The sequence below is a fragment of the Salmo salar genome, chromosome 05 (assembly GCF_965601325.2).
Source record: "Salmo salar chromosome 05, fSalSal1, whole genome shotgun sequence".
Lineage (NCBI taxonomy): Eukaryota > Metazoa > Chordata > Actinopteri > Salmoniformes > Salmonidae > Salmo > Salmo salar.
In genome coordinates, this window is record NC_138295.1 from 56,356,862 (window position 1) to 56,379,122 (window position 22,261).

The 22,261-nt window shown below is 43.3% G+C and overlaps 1 protein-coding gene across 1 annotated transcript in view; it reads right to left on the minus strand.

The window, feature by feature from the left end:
* The window catches only part of LOC106605146 (mannosyl-oligosaccharide 1,2-alpha-mannosidase IA), a 202,591-nt gene that overhangs the window by 14,506 nt on the left and 165,824 nt on the right, over positions 1 to 22,261 (minus strand). Inside the window, exons 5-7 of the mRNA XM_014200497.3 lie at positions 4,673 to 4,767; positions 691 to 814; positions 83 to 176 (exon numbers count right to left, since the gene is read on the minus strand). Of these exons, the coding sequence (XP_014055972.1) occupies positions 83 to 176; positions 691 to 814; positions 4,673 to 4,767 (313 nt within the window). The remainder of the gene's footprint in view (positions 1 to 82; positions 177 to 690; positions 815 to 4,672; positions 4,768 to 22,261) is intronic.

The window sequence follows — 22,261 nt, forward strand, 5'->3', positions numbered from 1 at the left end:
GTGTGGCTGGCCAGTGCCCTTATGTTCCATGATAATAATAATATAATAATGTGTATCTCCTTCGGTGGAGGCCAGTACTCACGTTGGACCCAGTTGCCACTGACGGGACTCAAGAAGTTAGGATAGAGACCGTGAGGTTTCTCGATTTTGTTCAACAGCTTTCGGATATTCATAACCTGCAACACCACACAGTAAAAAATACATTAGCTCTGAATGAAAAATAACAGTAGAGGCATCACATATGCTTCTAAATTGATTTAAATGTCCTTGTACCCTGACGTTGACACTTACAGTCAAATTAGACAGGAAAAGTTATCGTCCAATGAAAGTTACCATTATGTTCAGCATGCCCATTAAAAACATTCACAAATACCCATTAAATAAATTGAAAGTGAAGTTCTTAAGAATATTCCCAGAGGCTGGAGTAATGACTGCAGCAAGAAAAGCACAAATTGATAATGACATACAGCATACACTGATAAGCATACAATGTTAACAGTTTAACATATTTTACCTAGTAAAATCTGATATTCTGTAGCAGACAGTCACACACAGATTTGCAAAATTGCAAAAACTTCCCAAAAGTTCCCAGGTTTTTGAGAAATTCCTGTTGAACGATTCTAACTTGGAAAGTTTTTGGATTTGTGCAACCCAAGTCACTCACAGTATTGTGGGTACTGTAGTATATACCTTCTCTGTGTAGATGCCATTGTTGGAGAGCTCTGACAGGTGGACAAACTCCAGATGCAGCGTTCCAAACTCCGCCAGGATACTGCTCCCGGCTGACGCCCAGCCCCAGCTCCAACTGGTGCCACTGCAACAGAAACCATACAGCACCAAGTGAGGACCACAGTCAACACACACCGTTACACACTGGTTCACACTCAAGACAATAAATCCATGCTAGCATAAAAAAAAAATCTGGATGTTCTGCAAACTTTTCATTAGATTGTAATAATGGGGAAATAAACAGTATTGCAACTTGATGTGATACTACAATTACACTTTTTCCTTCCAAAATGTAGGCAGATTATACAGATATACAAACAACACCAGTGTCAGTAATGAAAAACATTCCATTTTCACCTCGGTGTGGTGTCACTTTCAGCAGTTCCCTGGTTTGTCTTTGAGGCAATTTAGTGTCTTGGAGCCAAAGCTTTATACGGTTCTAGTGCACTAACGCCTACAATATCTCCAGAATGTGTTTTCCTTTATGTCCCAGAGCAACGGCCCATCATTTGTTTCTTTCTTGCTTTTCAGAGGGCACTGAGCCGAGGAGACAGATATCCAGACAGATATTACAATTGTTCAACACTCTCCAGAATGGTGCATTTTGGTGCTGAAGAAAGTACAGAAACTAAGGGCCATCCCAAATGGCACCCTATTTAAAACATAGTGCACCACTATTGACCAAAGCCATTTGGGCCCTGGTCGAAAGGCATCCACTATATAGTGAATAGGGTGCCATTTAGGGCGCAGTATAAAGATTAAACAGGTCTGGATCTGTTTGTCCCTCTTGGGCACCAACCCAGATGCTAGTTGATGCACCGCATCATTTGTCTGTGGATCAGAGTGGGAGGCTTTACCACCCTCTGTAGATCAATAACCAGTCTACCTCTGCAGAGGCGAGGAAAGCATTAAGGTCATCTTAGAGACTAAAGCAAGAGCACCAACCAAGTCTGGAGTCAACCAGGGTCACCAATAATTCATGGCTGCATCCAAAATGGCACCCTAGTTCCTATATAGTGCAATCATTTTGACCATGACCCATAGGGCTCTGGTCAAAGTAGTACACTGTAGTGAGTAGGACACTATATAGAGAACGGGGTGCGGTTTCGGATGCAACCCATATCCTTCTGTCTTATTTCGCTATGAAAGTAGTGCACTGTGAGGATGACATTCGCAGCCGTCTCAGAATAACAGTATGTCGACGTCTAAATTACAACTACACTACGACTAACCTAATCAGAGGAGGTGAGATGGAATGTCATTACAATACATTATAGTATATGACCTAATCCTACATTAATAGAATGTGATAAAGGGATGAATGGAACTGAACGTATTAGCGGAGGATGGAAAGAAAAAGAGAAACTATAAAGGGAGTGAAGCAAAGAGAGATGTAGTCCTGATGAATATGCTTCTTATTAGTTTGGGGCTCCATCATTAGCTGCTCAAGCTAAAGTAACATCAGGGCCCGTAGATTAGGAGTGAATGGCTTTAGTGCCTTATTGTAAACAGGATGCACGTGTTGGAATATTTGTATTCTGTACAGGCTTCCTTCTTTTCACTCTGTCATTTAGGTTCGTTTTATGGAGTAACAACGTTGTTGATCCCACCTCAGTTTACTCCTATCACAGCCATTAAACTCTGTAACTGTTTTAAAGTCACTATTGGCCTCATGGTCAAATCACTGAGTGGTTTCCTTCCTCTCCGGCAACTGAGTTAGGAAGGACGCCTATATCTTTGCAGTGACTGGGTGTATTGACACACCATCCAAAGTGTAATTAATAACTTCGCCATGCTTAAAGGGATATTCAATGTCTGTTTTTGTTTTTTTCATCTACCAATAGGTGCCCTTCTTTGTGAGGCATTGGAAAATATCCCTGGTCTTTGTGGTTGAATTTGTGTTTGAAATTCCCTGCCTGACTTAGGGACCTCATCGATAATTGTATGTGTGTGGTACAGAGATGAGGTAGTCATTTAAAAATCATGTCAAACACTATTATTGCACACAGAGTGAGTCCATGCAACGTATTATGTGACATGTTAAGCAAATTTTACTCCTTAAGTTATTTAGGCTTCCATTTTGACATTATGGGGTATTGTGTGTAGGCCAGGGACAAACAATTTCAATTTAATCCGTTTTAAAGTCAGACTGTAACACAACAAAATGTGGAAAAAGTCAAGGGGTGTGAATACTTTATGATGGCATTGTAAATTGGTACATTGCACACTTTAGGAAACTTGCAAAGGTAATGATCAGCTTTTGCATTCAGTAACTTGCAAACAAATGTTCAATGCTTTCTCTATGCATTATTCATTAAGCTCCTTGTATGAATGTGTTCGCATCGCTAATTACAAAGCATTTAGCTTGAGGTTCTTCAATGTGTTGAGGCCTTTTGGGAGCACATGCAGTATTCTATAAGTAGTCCCAATATACTGTATGAAAGACCACATGCAGTATTCTATAAGTAGTCCCTATATATTGTATGAAAGACCACATGCAGTATTCTATAAGTAGTCCCGATATACTGTATGAAAGACCACATACAGTATTCTATAAGTAGTCCCGATATACTGTATGAAAGACCACATACAGTATTCTATAAGTAGTCCCAATATACTGTATGAAAGACCACATGCAGTATTCTATAAGTAGTCCCTATATATTGTATGAAAGACCACATGCAGTATTCTATAAGTAGTCCCTATATATTGTATGAAAGACCACATACAGTATTCTATAAGTAGTCCCGATATACTGTATGAAAGACCACATACAGTATTCTATAAGTAGTCCCGATATACTGTATGAAAGACCACATACAGTATTCTATAAGTAGTCCCGATATACTGTATGAAAGACCACATGGGACATGCTACATATACAACAGAGGACTTCTAAGACTTTCAAGTCAGCCCATAGGCAACATATTAATTGTGCTGTACTGAATTCCCTTGGTGTTTGTGTGTGTGCGTGTGTGTGTGGACATTAAAGATCTAGTACTTGTTCATCAGTGTACTACATTATGGGGCAACATCGTTTCTCTCTGAGCTATAATGAAATCCCTTGCTGTGTGTGTGTGTGTGTGTGTGTGTGTGTGTGTGTGTGTGTGTGTGTGTGTACAGTATGCGTTGTGTGTGTGTTTGTGTACATATAAGTTCCTTTAGTTATGTGGCTATAATTTATAATTGGGGAGTATCATTCCTCCCTGCCCATCTGCACTCAGGGTCCATGTTACCCATCTAACTGGAATTATCTCTAGAATCAGTTAATTAAATTTGCCAGCAACTGTCTGCTTAGACAGGCGGGTTAATTGGAAGCAGGTGGCAGGCAGAGGTGCCAGAGAGATGTCTTTTTAGAATAAAAAAAATAGAAAGTGTACAGTTGTCACGCTGGAATTAATGAGTCGGGAGACAGGCGCAGAAACGCGTAATCGTTTTTTTTTATTATACCCCAAATTACGGCGTGCCGTGTAAAGGCACGGGGACGAAGACCAATCCACAAGGGCACGAAAGCCCAAAACACACAGCACAGGTACTCACACGCACCAACGGACACAGTAACAATAATCGACCAGACCATGGAAACCAAAGGGCACATATTTACAAATACTAATCAGTGGGAATAGGGGACAGGTGTGCGTGATGAAAGTTCCGGAGGGATCCGTGACAACATTATCTTAACTATGTAGGGTGTGGGGGGGGTCTTGCATATGGGTATCCCGATAAAATCGCACAGGTCAGAGTTGAACACGTTATTTCATTTGTGGCTCCAAGACGACGCCGTAAACGTCAAACATTTCAAACGCAAACAGAAGTATAAAATGGGCACCACCTTCTTATTGCAATGTAATCCAGCTAAATGTGTTGCTAAGGTCTCATACAGTATGTGTTTATAATAGGATACTGTAGCTAGGGAGACATGGGGACTGGTAACTAGGCTCACCTGCCCAGGTTGATGACTCCACGTGGGATACCCGTTGGTGTGTTGAAGGCCGGTAGCAGCTTCTCCCCAAGCACCATCACTTTCCTCTTGAACATCTACACGGAAGGAAGGACACTTAGTAAACACTCACAGAAACACACAAAGAGAGAAGTACACGTAACTGTGCAAAAACCAGCCCCAACCCCACAGAGGTACACACCACTCCCACGTGACATCAACACAGGCATATTTTCATCTTGGCCCCAGTAAGAAAAACCTTTTTACTTCCAAGTACAGAATGTTTTCACCCAACAAAGAACCGTCAAATAACTCTTTCTTCAGATGAAAAAGGTTTCATGTAGAACCCTTTCATGTAGTGTACAGTCAAACACAGAGAGTAGAATTTAAGTGTAGCTCCAGTCCCAATACTTTCCAGATGGCTTCCCAGCCTCTCTCAACAAAGCTAATTATGTAGAACATAACAAACCCAGGGACAGCGGAGAGACGGCGCTGCTCTGAGAAGGATTAAAAGCAATCTATTGATGTAATCCACAGCAGTTCAATTAAACCTACACTCTCTCTGCTGCCTGCCTCTTGAAAGCAGGGCCAAGCACTGTCTCAAAGTAAGATTAACAGGTCAGACAAATCTGCATTACCTGCCGAGACAGAGTAAGAAGGAGAGAGAAGCAGAGAGAGCGTTAAATAGTGAGAGAAAGACTCAGAGTGCTGGTATTAGAATTGAGATGCAAGGCTGCTAACAGAGAGAACTAGAAAGAGAAAGAGAGAGAGGGATATTGTTTGTGTGTGTGTGTGTGTGTTAGGGTTGGGCAGTATACAGATTTCCTAACGTACCATACCAGGGTATACAGTATTACTGGCAGTGTACACAAAGGGTGCTATTTCTTTCCAAGCGTAGAAAAAATCATATATATATACAGTACCAGTCAAAAGTTTGGACACACCTACACTTAAGGGTTTTTCTTTATTTTTACTATTTTCTACATTGTAGAATAAAAGTGAAGACATCAACACTATGAAATAACACATATGGAATCATGTAGTAACCAAAAAAGTGTTAACCTCTTACATCTAGATGTTCCGCTAGCGGAACACCTGCTCCAATATCCAATGATAGGCGTGGCGCGAATTACAAATTCCTCAAAAATACAAAAACTTCAATTTTTCAAACATATGACTATTTCACAGCATTTTAAAGACAAGACTCTCCTTTATCTAACCACACTGTCCGATTTCAAAAAGGCTTTACAGCGAAAGCAAAACATTAGATTATGTCAGCAGACTACCCAGCCAGAAATAATCAGACACCCATTTTTCAAGCTAGCATATAATGTCACAAAAACCCAGAAGACAGCTAAATGCAGCACTAACCTTTGATGATCTTCATCAGATGACAAACCTAGGACATTATGTTATACAATACATGCATGTTTTGTTCAATCAAGTTCATATTTATATCAAAAAACAGCTTTTTACATTAGCATGTGACGTTCAGAACTAGCAAACTTCCGGTGAATTTACTAACAATTTACTAAATTACTCACGATAAACGTTCACAAAAAGCATAACAATTATTTTAAGAATTATAGATACAGAACTCCTCTATGCACTCGATATGTCCGATTTTAAAATAGCTTTTTGGTGAAAGCACATTTTGCAATATTCTAAGTACATAGCCCAGCCATCACGGGCTAGCTATTTAGACACCCGGCAAGTTTAGCCTTCACCAAAATCAGATTTACTATTATAAAAGTGTGATTACCTTTTGTTGTCTTCGTCAGAATGCACTCCCAGGACTGCTACTTTAATAACAAATGTTGGTTTGGTCCCAAATAATCCATCGTTATATCCGAATAGCGGCGTTTTGTTCGTGCGTTTCAATTGCGCATGGCGCAATTCATGACAAAAAAATTCTAAATAATTCCATTACCGTACTTCGAAGCATGTCAACCGCTGTTTAAAATCAATTTTTATGCAATTTATCTCGTAAAAAAGCGATAATATTCCGACCGGGAATCTCCTTTTCGGCAAACAGAGGAAAAATCACAAAGACGGGGGCGGCCAGGGCACGCGCCTAAGCCCACAGTCCCTTGATCGGCCACTTGAGAAAGGCGATAATGTGTTTCAGCCTGGGGCTGGGATGACGACATTCTGTTTTTTCCCGGGCTCTGAGAGCCTATGGAAGACGTAGGAAGTGTCACGTTAGAGCAGAGATCCTTTGTAAAAGATAGAGATGGCAAAGAAGTTCAAGAAATGGTCAGACAGGCCACTTCCTGTAAAGGAATCTCTCAGGATTTGACCTGCCATTTGAGTTCTGTTATACTCACAGACACCATTCAAACAGTTTTAGAAACTTTGGAGTGTTTTCTATCCAAAGCCAATAATTATATGCATATTCTAGTTACTGGGCAGGAGTAGTAACCAGATGAAATCGGGTACGTTTTTTATCCAGCCGTGAAAATACTGCCCCCTAGCCATAACAGGTTAACCTCTCTAGGGTAGGGGGCAGTATTTGCACGGCCGGATAAAAAACGTACCCGATTTAATCTGGTTATTATTACTGCCCAGAAACTAGAATATGCATATAATTGTTTGATTTGGATAGAAAACACCCTAAAGTTTCTAAAACTGTTTGAATGGTGTCTGTGAGTATAACAGAACTCATATGGCAGGCAAAAACCTGAGAAGATTCCAAACAGGAAGTGCCCTCTCTGACCATTTCTTGGCCTTCTACACTCTCTTTATTGAAAACTGAGGATCTCTGCTGTAATGTGACACTTCCTACGGCTCCCATAGGCTCTCAGAAGGCGGCAGAACGTTGAATGATGACTTTGCAGCCCATGGCTGAAAAACAGTAGCGCATTTGGATAGTGGTCGATCTGAGAACAATGAGACGGGCGCGCGCGTGCACGTGAAGAGTCCATTTTAGATTTTCAGTCTTTGAACGAAAACAGGGTTTCCCGGTCGGAATATTATCGCTTTTTTACGAGACAAATCGCATAAAAATTTATTTTAAACAGCGTTTGACATGCTTCGAAGTACGGTAATGGAATATTTAGAATTTTTTGGTCACGATACGCGCCGGCACGTGACCCTTCGTTACCCTTCGGATAGTGTCTTGAACGCACGAACAAAACAGAGGATATTTGAACATAACTATGGATTATTTTGAACCAAACCAACATTTGTTATTGAAGTAGAAGTCCTGGGAGTGCATTCTGACGAAGAACAGCAAAGGTAATCCAATTTTTCTTATAGTAAATCTGAGTTTGGTGAGTGCCAAACTTGGTGGGTGTCAAAATAGCTAGCCCGTGATGGCGAGCTATCTACTCAGAATATTGCAAAATGTGCTTTTGCCGAAAAGCTATTTTAAAATCGGACATAGCGATTGCATAAAGGAGTTCTGTATCTATAATTCTTAAAATAATTGTTATGTTTTTTGTGAACGTTTATCGTGAGTAATTTAGTAAATTCACCGGAAGTTTGCGGTGGGTATGCTAGTTCTGAACGTCACATGCTAATGTAAAAAGCTGGTTTTTGATATAAATATGAACTTGATTGAACAAAACATGCATGTATTGTATAACATAATGTCCTAGGAGTGTCATCTGATGAAGATCATCAAAGGTTAGTGCTGCATTTAGCTGTGGTTTGGGTTTATGTGACATTATATGCTAGCTTGAAAAATGGGTGTCTGATTATTTCTGGCTGGGTACTCTGCTGACATAATCTAATGTTTTGCTTTCGTTGTAAAGCCTTTTTGAAATCGGACAGTGTGGTTAGATTAACGAGAGTCTTGTCTTTAAAATGGTGTAAAATAGTCATATGTTTGAGAAATTGAAGTAATAGCATTTCTAAGGTATTTGAATATCGCGCCACGGGATTCCACTGGCTGTTGAGTAGGTGGGACGATTTCGTCCCACATACCCTAGAGAGGTTAAACAAATCTAAATATATTTTATATTTGAGATTCTTCAAAGTAGCCACCCTTTGCCTTGATGACAGCTTTGCACACTCTTGGCATTCTCTCAACCAGCTTCATGAGGTAGTCACCTGGAACGCATTTCAATTAACAGGTGTGCCTTGTTAAAAGTTCATTTGTGGAATTTCTTTCCTTCTTAATGCGTTTGAGCCAAGGTAGGGATGGCAAGAACAGCTCAAATAAGCAAAGAGAAACAGTCCATCATTACAGTCCATCATTACTTTGAGACATGAAGGTCAGTCAATCCGGAAAACTACAAGAAATTTGAAAGTTTCTTCAAGTGCATTTGCAGCCTGCCCTCCAGCCCATTTTTCTCCGCCTTCTCGTCACGCCAATGGCGGGGATCTGGGCCTCTTCCCAGGAAAACAGTATGTCATTTACGTCGGGCTCGTCGGACTCGTTAAAGGAAAAAAAGGATTCTGCCAGTTCATGGTGAGTAATTGCAGTTCTGATGTCCAGAAGTTATTTTCGGTCATAAGAGACGGTAGCAGCAACATTATGTACAAAATAAGTTAAAAAATAAGTTACAAGCAACGCAAAGAAACAAATAAAAAAACACAATTGGATAATACGGGGCCATTTGGGTTACAGCATATACGAACACTCAAATGCCATGGTGATCTAGACAGACTGCCGAATCGAGGCAAAGGTTTAAAATCTCTGGATTAACTACCTAATGTTATCTAAATTTAATCCTGAATAAATTGGATAAAATGTCTTTAAATTGAAAATTCTGTGAACTATATTGTGCAAGTTTTAAATTGACACAATACCAGTTAGCAAAGGTGTCAGCTAGAGATGACGTGCAGGGATTTGTAGTCTTGCATGATGTCTACTTTAATGCTAATTAGCATTTTCGAATCAGAGTAAATAGAGCTGAATATGTTGATAAAAGTAACCTTGTCCAAGAGAGATTTACATGGTTATCAAAACGTCACGCCAGGGTAAGCCTACATGAAACACCTTATTTTTAGTGTATTTTTAGTGTGTCTAAAATTCCCTATGGGAAAAATGAATGGTGGAAAAACGAATGGAACCATTTCCCTGTTTGACCACTAGGTTTTACAAGTATTATGACACCTCCACTGTGGGGCTCTATACGGCCCAAGCCTAGTGTGTGTGTGTGTGTTTGCAAAGTGTCACAGTGCTCTTTGGCAGTCTCTCCGTCTCACTGCGTGGTGACTCAGCAACAACAAAAAAGAGTGAGTGAGAATGAGAGGAGGAGGAAGCTGCTAGAGCTAAGTGTTCATGTAGGCTGTAACCCAAATGGCACCCTATTTCCTATATTAGTGCACTACCTTTGACCAGGGCTCTGGGAAATAGGGTGCCACTTGGGACGCAAAAATAGATGCATGTCAGAGTAACTAGTCATTAGAATTATGATCATCAATAATGTCAATATGAGTTGCCCGTGCCCTTGTCCTTCAGTAAGTGAATGATACAATGTCTCCTGCCTCTGGCACTCGAACTGCTAGCGCTCACTGCAGCTGAGAGCCGAGAAAGGCTCGTTATTTCCATCTTCTGAGGATGCGCCTGGACACGGTCTGTCTGGGCCTTGATTCACCCTTTCTGGGTCTTTGTTTTTGTGTCCAGGAGGCAGAGTGGGCTACAGACAGATGTACTGGCACATGACTGATTTGGACACATTATGTGCATGGATACACATGTTTGACTCAGATGTATGTTCTCATGTGTATGTGCAGATACGCACACATGCACACAATGATCATTGTTATCGGTAACACGCGCACGCGCGCACAAACAAATCCTTCCACCTACTTACCCACCCACATGCAAAGCTCAGGTGCTACCCATGCCCTTGACAAATGCCCATTTACTGCCAGCTGTTACAAGATCATATTTACAATCCAATTACCTATAGTTCTCTGCATGTTACACTACGGCACAGTCCACACTAGTTCAAATGACTCTGATTCACAGGGCATTGACACCACACAGAGACATAAAAATCCCAGTGAGGCCACAGTGTGGCCCGAGTAGTCGTCGCTCCATCTAGCAGCTGGGGGCCCAGTCCTTTGCTGGCCCACTAGCCCTCCAGAACTCCCATAATTCCCTTCCCTCTCAGCGAACTGGAAGGGCCTGGGAGACCCAGGGTGGATTTACAGACAGAGAAAGCTCATTAATCCATACTGTAGGATCCAGGGCTAAGATGAGTGTGTGTGCATGTGTGTGTGTGTGTGTGTGGTGGGAGCTGCAGATTGCCCCTCTGGTCCTCCAGCTCCATCTCTTATCAAAGAGATTACTAATGACCCTCTCCCCCATCCTTACTCAACCAACCTAGCAGTTCATGGGCATCATGTAAACACACACCCACAGTCATTTTAAAGCCTACACGCACCTACACACGTGCGCACACACACAGCAATATTAACACACATGCACACACATACTCACAAGAGTGCACAAACTCCAATTATATCACACTGTTATTAAGCCTTGTTTACGCACTTAGGAATTCCTTATACATTAATTACCGCATGAGCCTTTTTGCGGGCAGCTGTGGTATGATGTATGCTTTACCGTTGAGCACATGCAACATTGCAGGCCCCCTTTCACATCTATCTAAATCTACTTCCCCCTTCTATAGTGCAGAGCAAGACTTCAGTACAGCTCCAGCTAATTTGCATCTCACTCACGCCCTCCTCTCCTCCTTCTCCCTCGGCTCATTCATCCCCCCCCCCCTCCCCTGTAACTATCCCCCAGGTCGTTGCTGTAAATGAGAATGTGTTTTCAGTCAACTTACCTGGTAAAATAAGGGTAAGAAAAATGATACACAATCACAGAAGTGCCTTTAGAGACGGGCTGCTGCTTCATATGCAGCGCACGTTATCGTCCACCCATTCTTCTCAACCATCCCACGTGCATATCCCGGCGCTCGTCCACAATCCTTAACCCACCCATCGGAAGAACGGACAAGGCCTCGGCATGGAGGAGCATTGATCCGTTGTAACAGGAGACGGCTCGCTTACTTCGCTTTCTGTTTGGAATTACCCCTTGGATGTTGGACACGACAGCCGCGAACTGAATGGCTTTTCTCTTTTAAGCACAAGAGACACGTAGCGGGCGACGCAGTCACCTCTCCCTGAGTTAACACTGTCAGGGACCAGTGGCGACAGACTGAGGGGTAGAACTCTGTATGTATGGAACCCTCAGTTACCATTCAAACTTCTCAATTGTGAGTAAAAAAAAAACACTTGAAGTGTGAAAGCGAAAATGAGAGGTTGTTGCTCTTTTGGTGGAGTCAGAACGTGTTGGTTTCCACTTCGGTGCTGTAGCTACTGTCCCGACAATTTGTTTTTTAAACCCACCCCAGTGGCTAGATTCTTGGTTAAACAGCATACAGGTGTAAAAAGAACTGACATTGGCAAAAATGTACATACAACTTGTTGTACAACAGTTCTGTTTCAGTGGGATATAGACCAACCGGAGGCTATATATCAGAGTGTCAATGGAACTCACAAAAACTCTCTGCACCTACCTAATGCAGTGTTTCTAACTCCAGCTCTCCAGTACCCCCCAACATGATACCTTTTTGCTGTAGTCCCAGACAACTAATTGAGGACCTGATGATTAGCTGACAAGTTGAATCAGGTGTGGTTATTTGGGACAACAACAAAAATGTGTGCTGTTGGGGGTACTCAATGAATGGAGGTGGGAAACACTGGCCTAATGATGCAGACTAGCGGACTGGGACCATTTGTGCAAAATGTATTTCCAATGTATTTCCAATGTCTTGCTGGCTGTGGCTGAAAACAGCATTTGCATGACAGGACAGAGAACAACTACAAGCCGTTATCTGAGGCCTGATAATGCCAAGCTTGCCCTATGGCACTGGTCCATTATCGTTGTTTACAACTCAAACTTTGAACCTCCTTGCGAACACAAACATTGCAACAAGGGAGAGGAGACGTGGCACCCATCTCTGCCTCCTCTCCTGCCTTGAGGACACATTGAGCTGGACCAACGCCAGTCAGGCATGACGCATACCTAACACGATAATAAGACGACTGTACAGCTCAGCAGCGCAGCTTCTACGACGTGTTAGCAGCTTCTAATGACGTGTTAGCAGCTTCTAACGACGTGCTAAGTCAACCAGGTGTGTTTCTCTCGCAAAGTCACCCACCCACTCAATTAGAGAAATGTAACACATTTCCAGGAGAACAAAGTCCCATCTAGTCATGGTTGTCTTCAGAGCAGCAGAACTTGATAGTTGGAAGACAAAAGGAAAGAGGAGTGGGTGGGAGGCAGGAATGTTGTGAACGACATTATGTTATGCTCTTTGATGGTGAATTCTATTGGAGGAGTACAAAGTTATCTTCCTGTGTGATGTAATGTATTTTTAACCTATTTTATCCTCTGGCTCCTTGGAGCGACGATATGCGAAGTATGTAGCATGTTTTGATTACTTCTCATTAAACCCTAACAGTAGGGAAGATTTGAAGGTATAGTACACTACGAGAGAGTGTATACTACCAGTTGAAAAAAAAGAGTTCGCTATAAGTCACCTTAGTTCCTTAAGTGATAGAAATAGCATTTAAATCGGGAAACGTTTTGGGTGACTTTTGGAAAAAATCTTGATGGTGCCACGTTTAAAAAAAGTGGTGTTTTTTACGACAGTGGAAGAATGAATTATTCCTGTTCGCCAGCTGTGCGTGATGAAAACCGAGCCCAAAACACCCACTCTGACTTTCACAATCCCCCAATACCCCACCGGGACGAAAACTCGTATCCCTTTTTTTTTTTTTACCACTTTTCCTCTCCTCTCTCATCCCCTCATTCCTCCATCTGCGGTAGGCTTTTACTCAGGGTATCAGCTGACTCTAAAAGGCTGTAAAAAGGCTGAGGAGACCAAAGCTGTCCGTTCGGATCATTCACCCAGCCCAAACATCCTATAGGGCCGATCAGAATCAGACACACTATTTGTGCTTGACCTCTGTGTGGTCTAATGTTTAGAAACTGTCCACGTCACCACAATGTAAAGGTGGCAGGTAGCCTAGCGGATAAGAGCATACAACCAGTAACCCAAAGGTTGCTGGTTTGAATCCCCGCGCTGACTAGGGGGAAAAATCTGTTGATGTCCCCTTGAGCAAAGCACTTAACTCTAACTGCTCCGGTAAGTTGCTCAGGATAAGAGTGTCCACTAAAATGTTGAAGTGGATGACAGCTGACGATCTCTTTCTTGAGAAATACACAAGTTAATCTGAGCTCTTCTAGTTGGAATTGCACAGCTGAGTAAGACCCTTGAGGCCAGGGTATAAGGAGAAGTGTCAGTACATGGTGAACCACTGAATTGGAGCATGTACACCAGGGCTATGAGACATGTAGCTTGATTAGCTAGAAAGAAAATAGCCAGAGGGAAAGATACTGGCATGTGCTACCCATCTTCGAAACTCAACATTAGGCATCAGACAACATCCTGGGCAGAATTAGCACAGTGCTCTCAGCAGCCTTCTCTCATCTTATAAGGTGTGTGTGTGAGAGAGAGAGAGAAATGCACAAAGCACAGCACACATGGTTGAAAGCCTGCTGCTGGGTGCTAGCTGCCAGATATCTGGGTTGTAATACTACGGCGCTGCCCTGATAAGAACCTAATTTGCTCAGTATGATTTAACTGGAACAATCGGTCGATTCTTATAAGCAGCGGTCTGCCCTGGTTGGTTTTTGCCTCTGTCCCAGCGGTTCACATCATTATTAGCATCTGATGGTTTTACCATTGATTCTTATGGACAGTCTGGGAGCCTTGCAAATACTACTAGAGTCTTCAGAAGAGAAGCCACAGACCATGAGCTCGATTTACTAAGTGTTGCCCGGTGCGCAGCCAGCCGCCGCTATTCACACTTTATCTCTAGATCTTATTTGTTCTGTCCTCAATGTTCAATTCCCCTTTTTTTTTAATATAGGTGCTGACTTTGATTCACACTTAGTAAATCTCTGCCATGTGTCTTTAATTGATACACTATGATAAAGCCAGGAAAACAGAATGCATACTTTTATCCTGGCTTCTTCTCACCCCCGTCCAAATATAAAACAGAGACCCCTTGCGTCTCTGTCAGTTTCATGACACGAGACACACATTTCCTGCACATCGATTCCATTTTTCATTTCAATACGGCTGACCGCAGGAGATGCGGAGGAGTATGCAGGTTAGGGAACTGGGAGGTCTCAGAGCAGGAGTTCCAATCTTTTGCCTTATTTGTCATGAGGAATATGATTACATCGACAGGAGGGACCTGATCCTAGATCAGCACTCCTACTATAGGTCGCTTCATGAATACAGGCCCTGGAATTGCATTGGAGCGTCAATGTTGGAGGTTGAAGTTTTAGGCCGTAAGAGATGGCGCTATATACATTTGAGCTAGGTACTTGAGTTGGATCCAATCTATAAATGCCCGACAGTATTGAACCACATTAGGATAATATGAACATACCCTGGCTGGGTAATTCCAGCGGAATGCGTCTGGAAAAGATTGGATAAGTGAAGCTTGTCTCCAAATCGTGATCATATCATACTTAGCTTTGAAGTAAAGCTAGTTTCTCTAAAGCGGTTATCATAGCTTGTAATGGAATCCTGTATTTCCAAAGCATGTAGTCTACACCAAGGGACTGATTATGGCTTAAGGTGGTGTCGTCACTGACTCGATTCCCGTTTGGTTCTAATACAAAATGAAAAGTGCTTTAAAAAGTCCAGTTGTGAACATCCAAGATATTGACAGTTATTTGCCAAGCAGAGCAGAGGTAAAACAACATGTTCTTTACTTTAGTGAGGTCTGCAGTAGCATTGATTAACACATGTTCCTTGAGCATGAGTGTCTGAACTGACACAGGTGTATGTATCTAGAGCGACTGCTGACTAGCAGCATGAAAGGGGGATACCTAGTCAGTTGTCCGACTGAATGTATTCAACTGAAATGTGTCTTCTGTAATTTAACCCAACCCCTCTGAATCAGAGAGGGGGGGGGGTGCTGCCTTAATCGACATCCATGTCTTTGGTGCCCGGGGAACAGTGGGTTAACTGCCTTGCTCGGGGCAGAACGACAGATTTTTTACCTTGTCAGCTCGGGGATTCGTTTCAGCAACCTTCCGGTTACTGGCCCAACGCTCTAACCACTAGGTTACCTGCCGCCCCTCAAAGCCCTCCATGCGTCCCCATTCGCCGTGACGTCGTCTGAACTAGAACATGATGTGTATAATTTATGCTGAGTGGCATCGCCTGAGACAGAGAGGCAGCTCTAAATAAGGTCATCAAATAAATAAGATATGAAGACTTCTCTGGGAAAGAAAACGGATATGGTTAAGAATTCCACACTGAACCCCAATGGAAAACAAACAAGCGGAAAGCAATCATCTGCTCTAAAATCCTCTGAACACTTTATATTATAACTTATAGTAAATGACATTCATCTGCCCAATGTTATTCTCAGTAATGTTAATCTCGGTGACGGACATTCTCCCAACGTTATTCTCGATAACGGAATTGTTGTGCCTGATGAACACGATTCCACAAGTTCTACGGTTCCACCACTCCGAGCCACATAGTGAAGGTAATCTAAATAGCTTCACAGTTTTTTGACTGGGTGTAACGCGGCTGTCATGCCTTGTTTTTGTTGCTCCGCCATGATACAATTACAGAGGTTTCGGTTGCAGCGTTATCCCGAGGAAGCCGACAGTGAGCTCTTTATGTTCCCTATGGTCTAATTACCTAGCCATGGTAGGCATACTGTGCCTATGAAAAGATGCCAGGCTAAATAACTTAACAGTCTCTGGAGGGGGATTGGAGAGTTAAGGGGACAGACGCTTCAACTGTTTGAAGCTTGCGGTGATGATCAATCTTCACTAAGAGTAGATATAGTATTGTAGATATAGATTCACCTCAGTTATAGCCTCAGCCACCAAGTGGCAGTGTATACCTCCTTGTGTCTTGTGTCTTGAGAAGGGAGGTTTGAAAGTGAGTGTTAGTTACAATGCTGACTGTTACATTGCTTGCATTCCCCACCAATATAGACACGTAACAGTCAAATATGTTTGATTTCCCATATAGGTAAATGTGTATAAAATAGTTTTGGTGGTTGCAGGAATGAAAAAGAAATCACTTTTTTTTTTACTACACCTCAACTACACCTGAAAGGAATTTGTTATTTCTCCTGAAGTGAGCCAGCAGTCACATCGAATCAACTCCTACCATGCATGTGAAGGTTCCTGGAGAACTCAAACCGAGTGTATTACTATTTCACGGACAGGAGGTTATATCTACTCAGTTACCACAGTTACCAGTACCATGCGCTATCACCAGCCACCGACCTTTATATGAAGGTCTAACAATATTAGAACACCCGATGTATCCATATCAGCTTGCGCGGCGCCCTCCTTACATAAGATGAACCGTCACGCACCACCGGTCGCCCAGACTTCCGACCCATCAATAATACAGCTGTGAGCTCCATCCACCCGCCGGCTGGGTCGTCTAGCTCGGCTCCATCGCTGTGGTTACAGTGGCGTTGGTAGGGGAACAGGGAGTGATAGTGCTGGGGAGGGGGGTGATGGGGTGAGGAGCATCCACAGCGGTTGGAGGATGTCAGGTTCATTTCATTTTATGGATGTGACAGTTTCTCCACAGCCCTGACTGGAAGGAGGGGACACTGGGTATGTCGGCTTGCTCCAGAGCCAGACGGAGATTGAAACTAACAAGTGTCCTCCTCCAAACCATGGGAGACGAGGAGACGAGTCACAGAGAGGCACTTCAAATCTGGGGAGTCTTGTTAAAACTAAGAACGAACTAAAGCAAGGTGCACTAGACCTGCATGAAACTTTCCAATAACGCTTTCCTATTCCAAAGTTAGCAACAGCTCAATGACAAGGACAGAATACCGAAAAATCTACAAAAAAACAACGTGTTAACAACAGCATTTCTTTGGATTTCTGTAATGTTTCCAAGTTTGTAAATAGGCTAACAGTCCTAACAGTCTAAGCCAGACAAGTGGTTATCCCTTTTGTATTTAAACACAATACCTGTACACAATGCTTCTGCATGACTCCTTCAGCACATTGTAAACAGGGCAAAAAGAAAACCAAGAGACCTGTTGATCATGCTGAATGAGTGTAGCCAGGGAAAGACAAAAGAACCTGGGGATTGAGTATGCTCCGTAATGAGACTGAGTAGAGCGGAGGGGTGGTGGTGGTGGTGGTGGTGTTGGGAGGGTAGAGCCTGTTCTTGGACACAAAGCAGAAGAGGAGAGGAGAGGGGGAACAGAGGTGGCCTGGCCTGTCTAAGAGACCAAACACAGGCAGATCAAATGTGGGTTCTCTCTGGAGCTTAGTGTCTCCCTGTGCCTGGACGATACTACGGCTGCTATAGAACCAGAGAGATACGACGGGGCTAATTTACAGTAGTACTGCCTGATGGCAGCTCTCTCTACAAAGCACTGCCTCGTCAAAGCGGCAGGAGAGGAAACGGTCACACTTATGACGGTGTGTGTGTGTGTGTCAGTGGGGGGGGGGGGGTTGTTTGTTCTAATGAGAAGATCTGACTATGTGTGTTTGTCCAAGATAAATCACAACATTAACTATGACTGTTCAAACCTTTCTTTGTGTATATAGTGTCCTCTATGAGAGTGTGTGACAGGCGCTGTAACACCAGGGTATACAGTCTGTGGCGGTCATCCACTTGATCCTAAGTGATGCATCTCTTGATTTATATATTCATGCAACTGAAGTGTGACGTCGTTGCCGTTGGCGCCAGTTTTGACTGACAAATACTGTATGTAATCTACCCTCTGACTGTTGAGTGGAATCACTCACTCCCCATACACATTTGAACAGGCAACTTAACACACCGCTGGGGCTGCACGCCTCAGATAACAACCATTCAATTCCCTTAAAAGGGGTTCACTTCCACCCCAAAAATGGCAAAGTGATAACTCCTCAATAAACACCATTTTCACAGCTCTTCAAAGGGAGTTGCGAACTGTGCCGCCACAATTACTACCCAAAATGACAGACAATGAGCAGGTTTCATCTGGCTGGTGGTTCATGCTATAACTTTTTAACAGCTCTTGAAATGGATCCATAAAGACATACACAAAACACAGCTATAGTTTTATTGTCATATTATAGAGTCATAGATGACAAGAGCTGCATTTTGCTTTTGCAACAAAAGCATTTAGCTGCACCTGGTTAAACATCTGCTTAATCGTTGAACGCAACAAATAAACTTTGATTTGAATTCATGGATGAAAAGAGCTGCATTGTCTTGGTCTGTGTGGGTGGGAATTCAGACAACGGCGCACCTGTTTGCTTGCATGGTGCAGCAAGCCATTAACAGTTATCTTCCCCTAGCTATGAGAGTTGTGTGGACAGGCACAGATGGGGAGGAGAGAATGAGAACAAGAGGTGACGGAGAGTTTTTAGCACATTGAAAGCATGCGCTCCTGTAAACTGCCATAGACGCAGTAGGAGAACATCTGCGCCCAGACATGTGAACAGCTAATGGCAGGCGTGATTCCACAAAAAGACAAGAAAGGGAAGACACAGGTCATTTATGACTCTATTACCCACAGTGTGGAACTGAAGTCTAAAAATACCAGACCTGATGTGAAACATTCACATGCACAGAATGCCTCGTAAAAATAATGACAACGGGCTCACGGCAGGTTGGAGACACGAGCATGCTGCAATCGGTTCCTTTTTCCCTATCAGTGCTGCATCAGAACGTTGTGTTTGACAGACCTCGTGACCTTGCTGCTTAGAGTGTTACATTAAGGCGTGTGCTCCATATCTGAATCTGAGGACTACACTCTGTAACCCACGACTGGTTTTCTCCTGCCTGATGAAAGGACAACGACCTAACTTTTCCAATAGCAGTCTGTCATCTGCAGAGGTTATATCTGTTTTATCTCCACATTCTATATTACTAATAGAGACACCTCAAGGGCATTTGGGTGACATCTGATTTGACGTGCACCTGCTTTAGAGTCATGATGACATTAATCGCACATTCATAGCTCAATAATCTGTCTTCTTCCCATGAAGGTCATCCGAAACAACAGACATGACTGGCCAACATGGATCAAATCCACACGCCCCGCAACGCTTAACAATTTAAATGATCAAACAATGGTTTCAGTTTCAGCTGGATGCACATCCCTACAGGTTACAACACCTTCCCACTAGCACAAACACATCTCTAAGCATTTCCTTGAAGCAATTAGTGATAGCCTCAACCTTTCTTGTCAGTCAAACTCCATTTAACTAATGGTTGTTGCCAAGGAAGTGTCATGTTGCCAAGAATCTATAACTACAACAGCTCTGGGTTCTTTCACACTGTATGAAGTCATCACCCTCCAGACACAAATGAACATATTCCACACAATGATCTATGGGAGTGACGGCTCCTCCCGGCTGGGATCCTCCTCACTCCATTATTTCCTGCGAGTGTTCCTCAGAGACAATGCCGCCATATGTGAGAAGCATGCATCCCTCCTCCGATTGGCCTTGCTAGTTTCCTGGTTGCAGAGCACACACTGTTGCTATGGTTTCTGCTCAGGCTGCGCTAGCTCCATCTGTCTTCGATGTCGGGCTGGGTAAAACGCAGCGATTCCACTCCGTTTTCTCGACGGTGAGACCATCCATCCTGCCCCTCTGTCACCGTGGCCGACACAGATCAACATGACTCCCAGCTCTCTAGAGACGATACAGAAGTCAACAATACATACCGTCTCTACAGGTGAACACCTTCCGTCAATATGCAAAGCAGAGAAAGAAATGGCAAAAAGAATATACAACGAATTTGTTGCCTGAAGAAATAGCTAGGCGTAGTAAGCGTCAGTTGTTACATGAATAACAAAGTAAAGTATACACACACACTGAACAACTTGGATAGGGCTCCTGTGCTCTATAATTTATACTGTACTGCAGGGTGACTACTGAGGCGATGCTACGCCAGTGCCTTGCTTGAGATCACATAATTGTAACTTCGACACCTGTGGTTTGAGCTGGCCAACCTGTGGTCAGTAGCCAATTGCCAATGCCTGGCATTAATTTGAAGTTGCACTACACTATTTAATAAATATCTGACCCCTTTTTCCCTCAGTACACAGTATATCGCCAAGGTTACCACTGGGCTGGAGGCCCGAGCAGCTCCACAACCCTATCGTTTCACATGAATGCATAAAACTTGGCCAAAGGAGAAAAAATACAATTCCAGCTCATTCGCACTGTGCCACTTGGAGATATGTCATATAAAGGGGAAAGGCTGGAGGGGAATGGAAAAGAGAGGGTTTACTTATTCATTCGCTCCCTCTATTTTCCTGCCTGTGTGTTTTTTTCACCCAGAGATCTCTGTGGAGTGGCTGTGGGATTGTGGGGTTGAGTAGTGTTAGCTTTAACATTAGCGTAAGGTAGCTAACATGGTAAGTGGCAGAGTGGTGTTAGCATATGCTAGCTAACACGCTATTGGGCTGGCGCATGGTAGCTAATATAGTGTGACGCTAAGCAGCGTTAGCTGCTGGTGAGCAATTCCGTTTGATACTGCCAGAACCCCACTGTGAAGCCCTGGGTCAACTGAGGGATGCCTGTCTCTCCATACAAATGTCACTGCTCATGGGTATTGCATCGAGCCTGGCCTTTTGATGCTAATTAAATGTTACTGCTAGCCTAGCGTTTAGATGAAGAGGCACACAGGAGGGGAGAAGGGGGGAGTGGAAGAGAGCAAAGGCACCCACGTCATTTAGGGAGAGGGTGGTCTCTCTGAACTCTCTCGTCCACTCTTATCTGTGAGATCAATATCCTTTTCAAACAGAACACATTTGTCAGCATTGTCAGAGTAAATATCAACCATAACAGCGCTTTTATCCATTGGTACGGTTGTTTAATCACTTGGTCTCCCTCTGGCATTGGCCTGATGCTACAAAGAAGCTAACCAATGTCAGGTGCACAGATGCTGGCTCACAACCTCAACGATAACGTGCTAGCATTAGCATAAGGCCTCAGGCATTAGACCCATGCCACAAAGTAGCTAACCAAAGTCAGGCGGGCAGATGCTGGTCACAACATGAAAGCTAACGTTCTAGGCCTGCGCAGGCTAATAAAAGGAGAGTCTTTGTGATGTGTTCTACGTTGTGTCTAGGTTTAGGGCAGAGAGGGCAGAGAGGGCAGCGAGGGCAGTTTGCTCTCTGAGGCATTCTCTGACCCTGACGGCTAACGCTTCAGCTGAGGCCCAGTAGGACCGGACTGACAGCTGTCTCACGCGTCGGAGGTTCTCCAACCGATATGCTCCACACTGACAGGTCAGACGAAAACATGGGCTACTCTCCAGCAGAGGGGGGGGGGGGGGGGGGGTGTACGTGCGTATTAGTGCTATAGTTTGTGTCAAGAGCACGCCACGCATTGTGAAATGGCTAAAGTGTGTACAGAATGTACCAAACTCGGTAAGTTGTAGGCCTATTCAAACAAAATCATTATAACAAGGACAGAAAAGTATATCTTGATTAACTGTCATGCATATCATCACGTACTTTACTCGCACACAAAACAAGGTCCGAACACATCTGCCCCTTTGATCACACTGCCCCTTTGAAAGTCACCTACTTTACCGC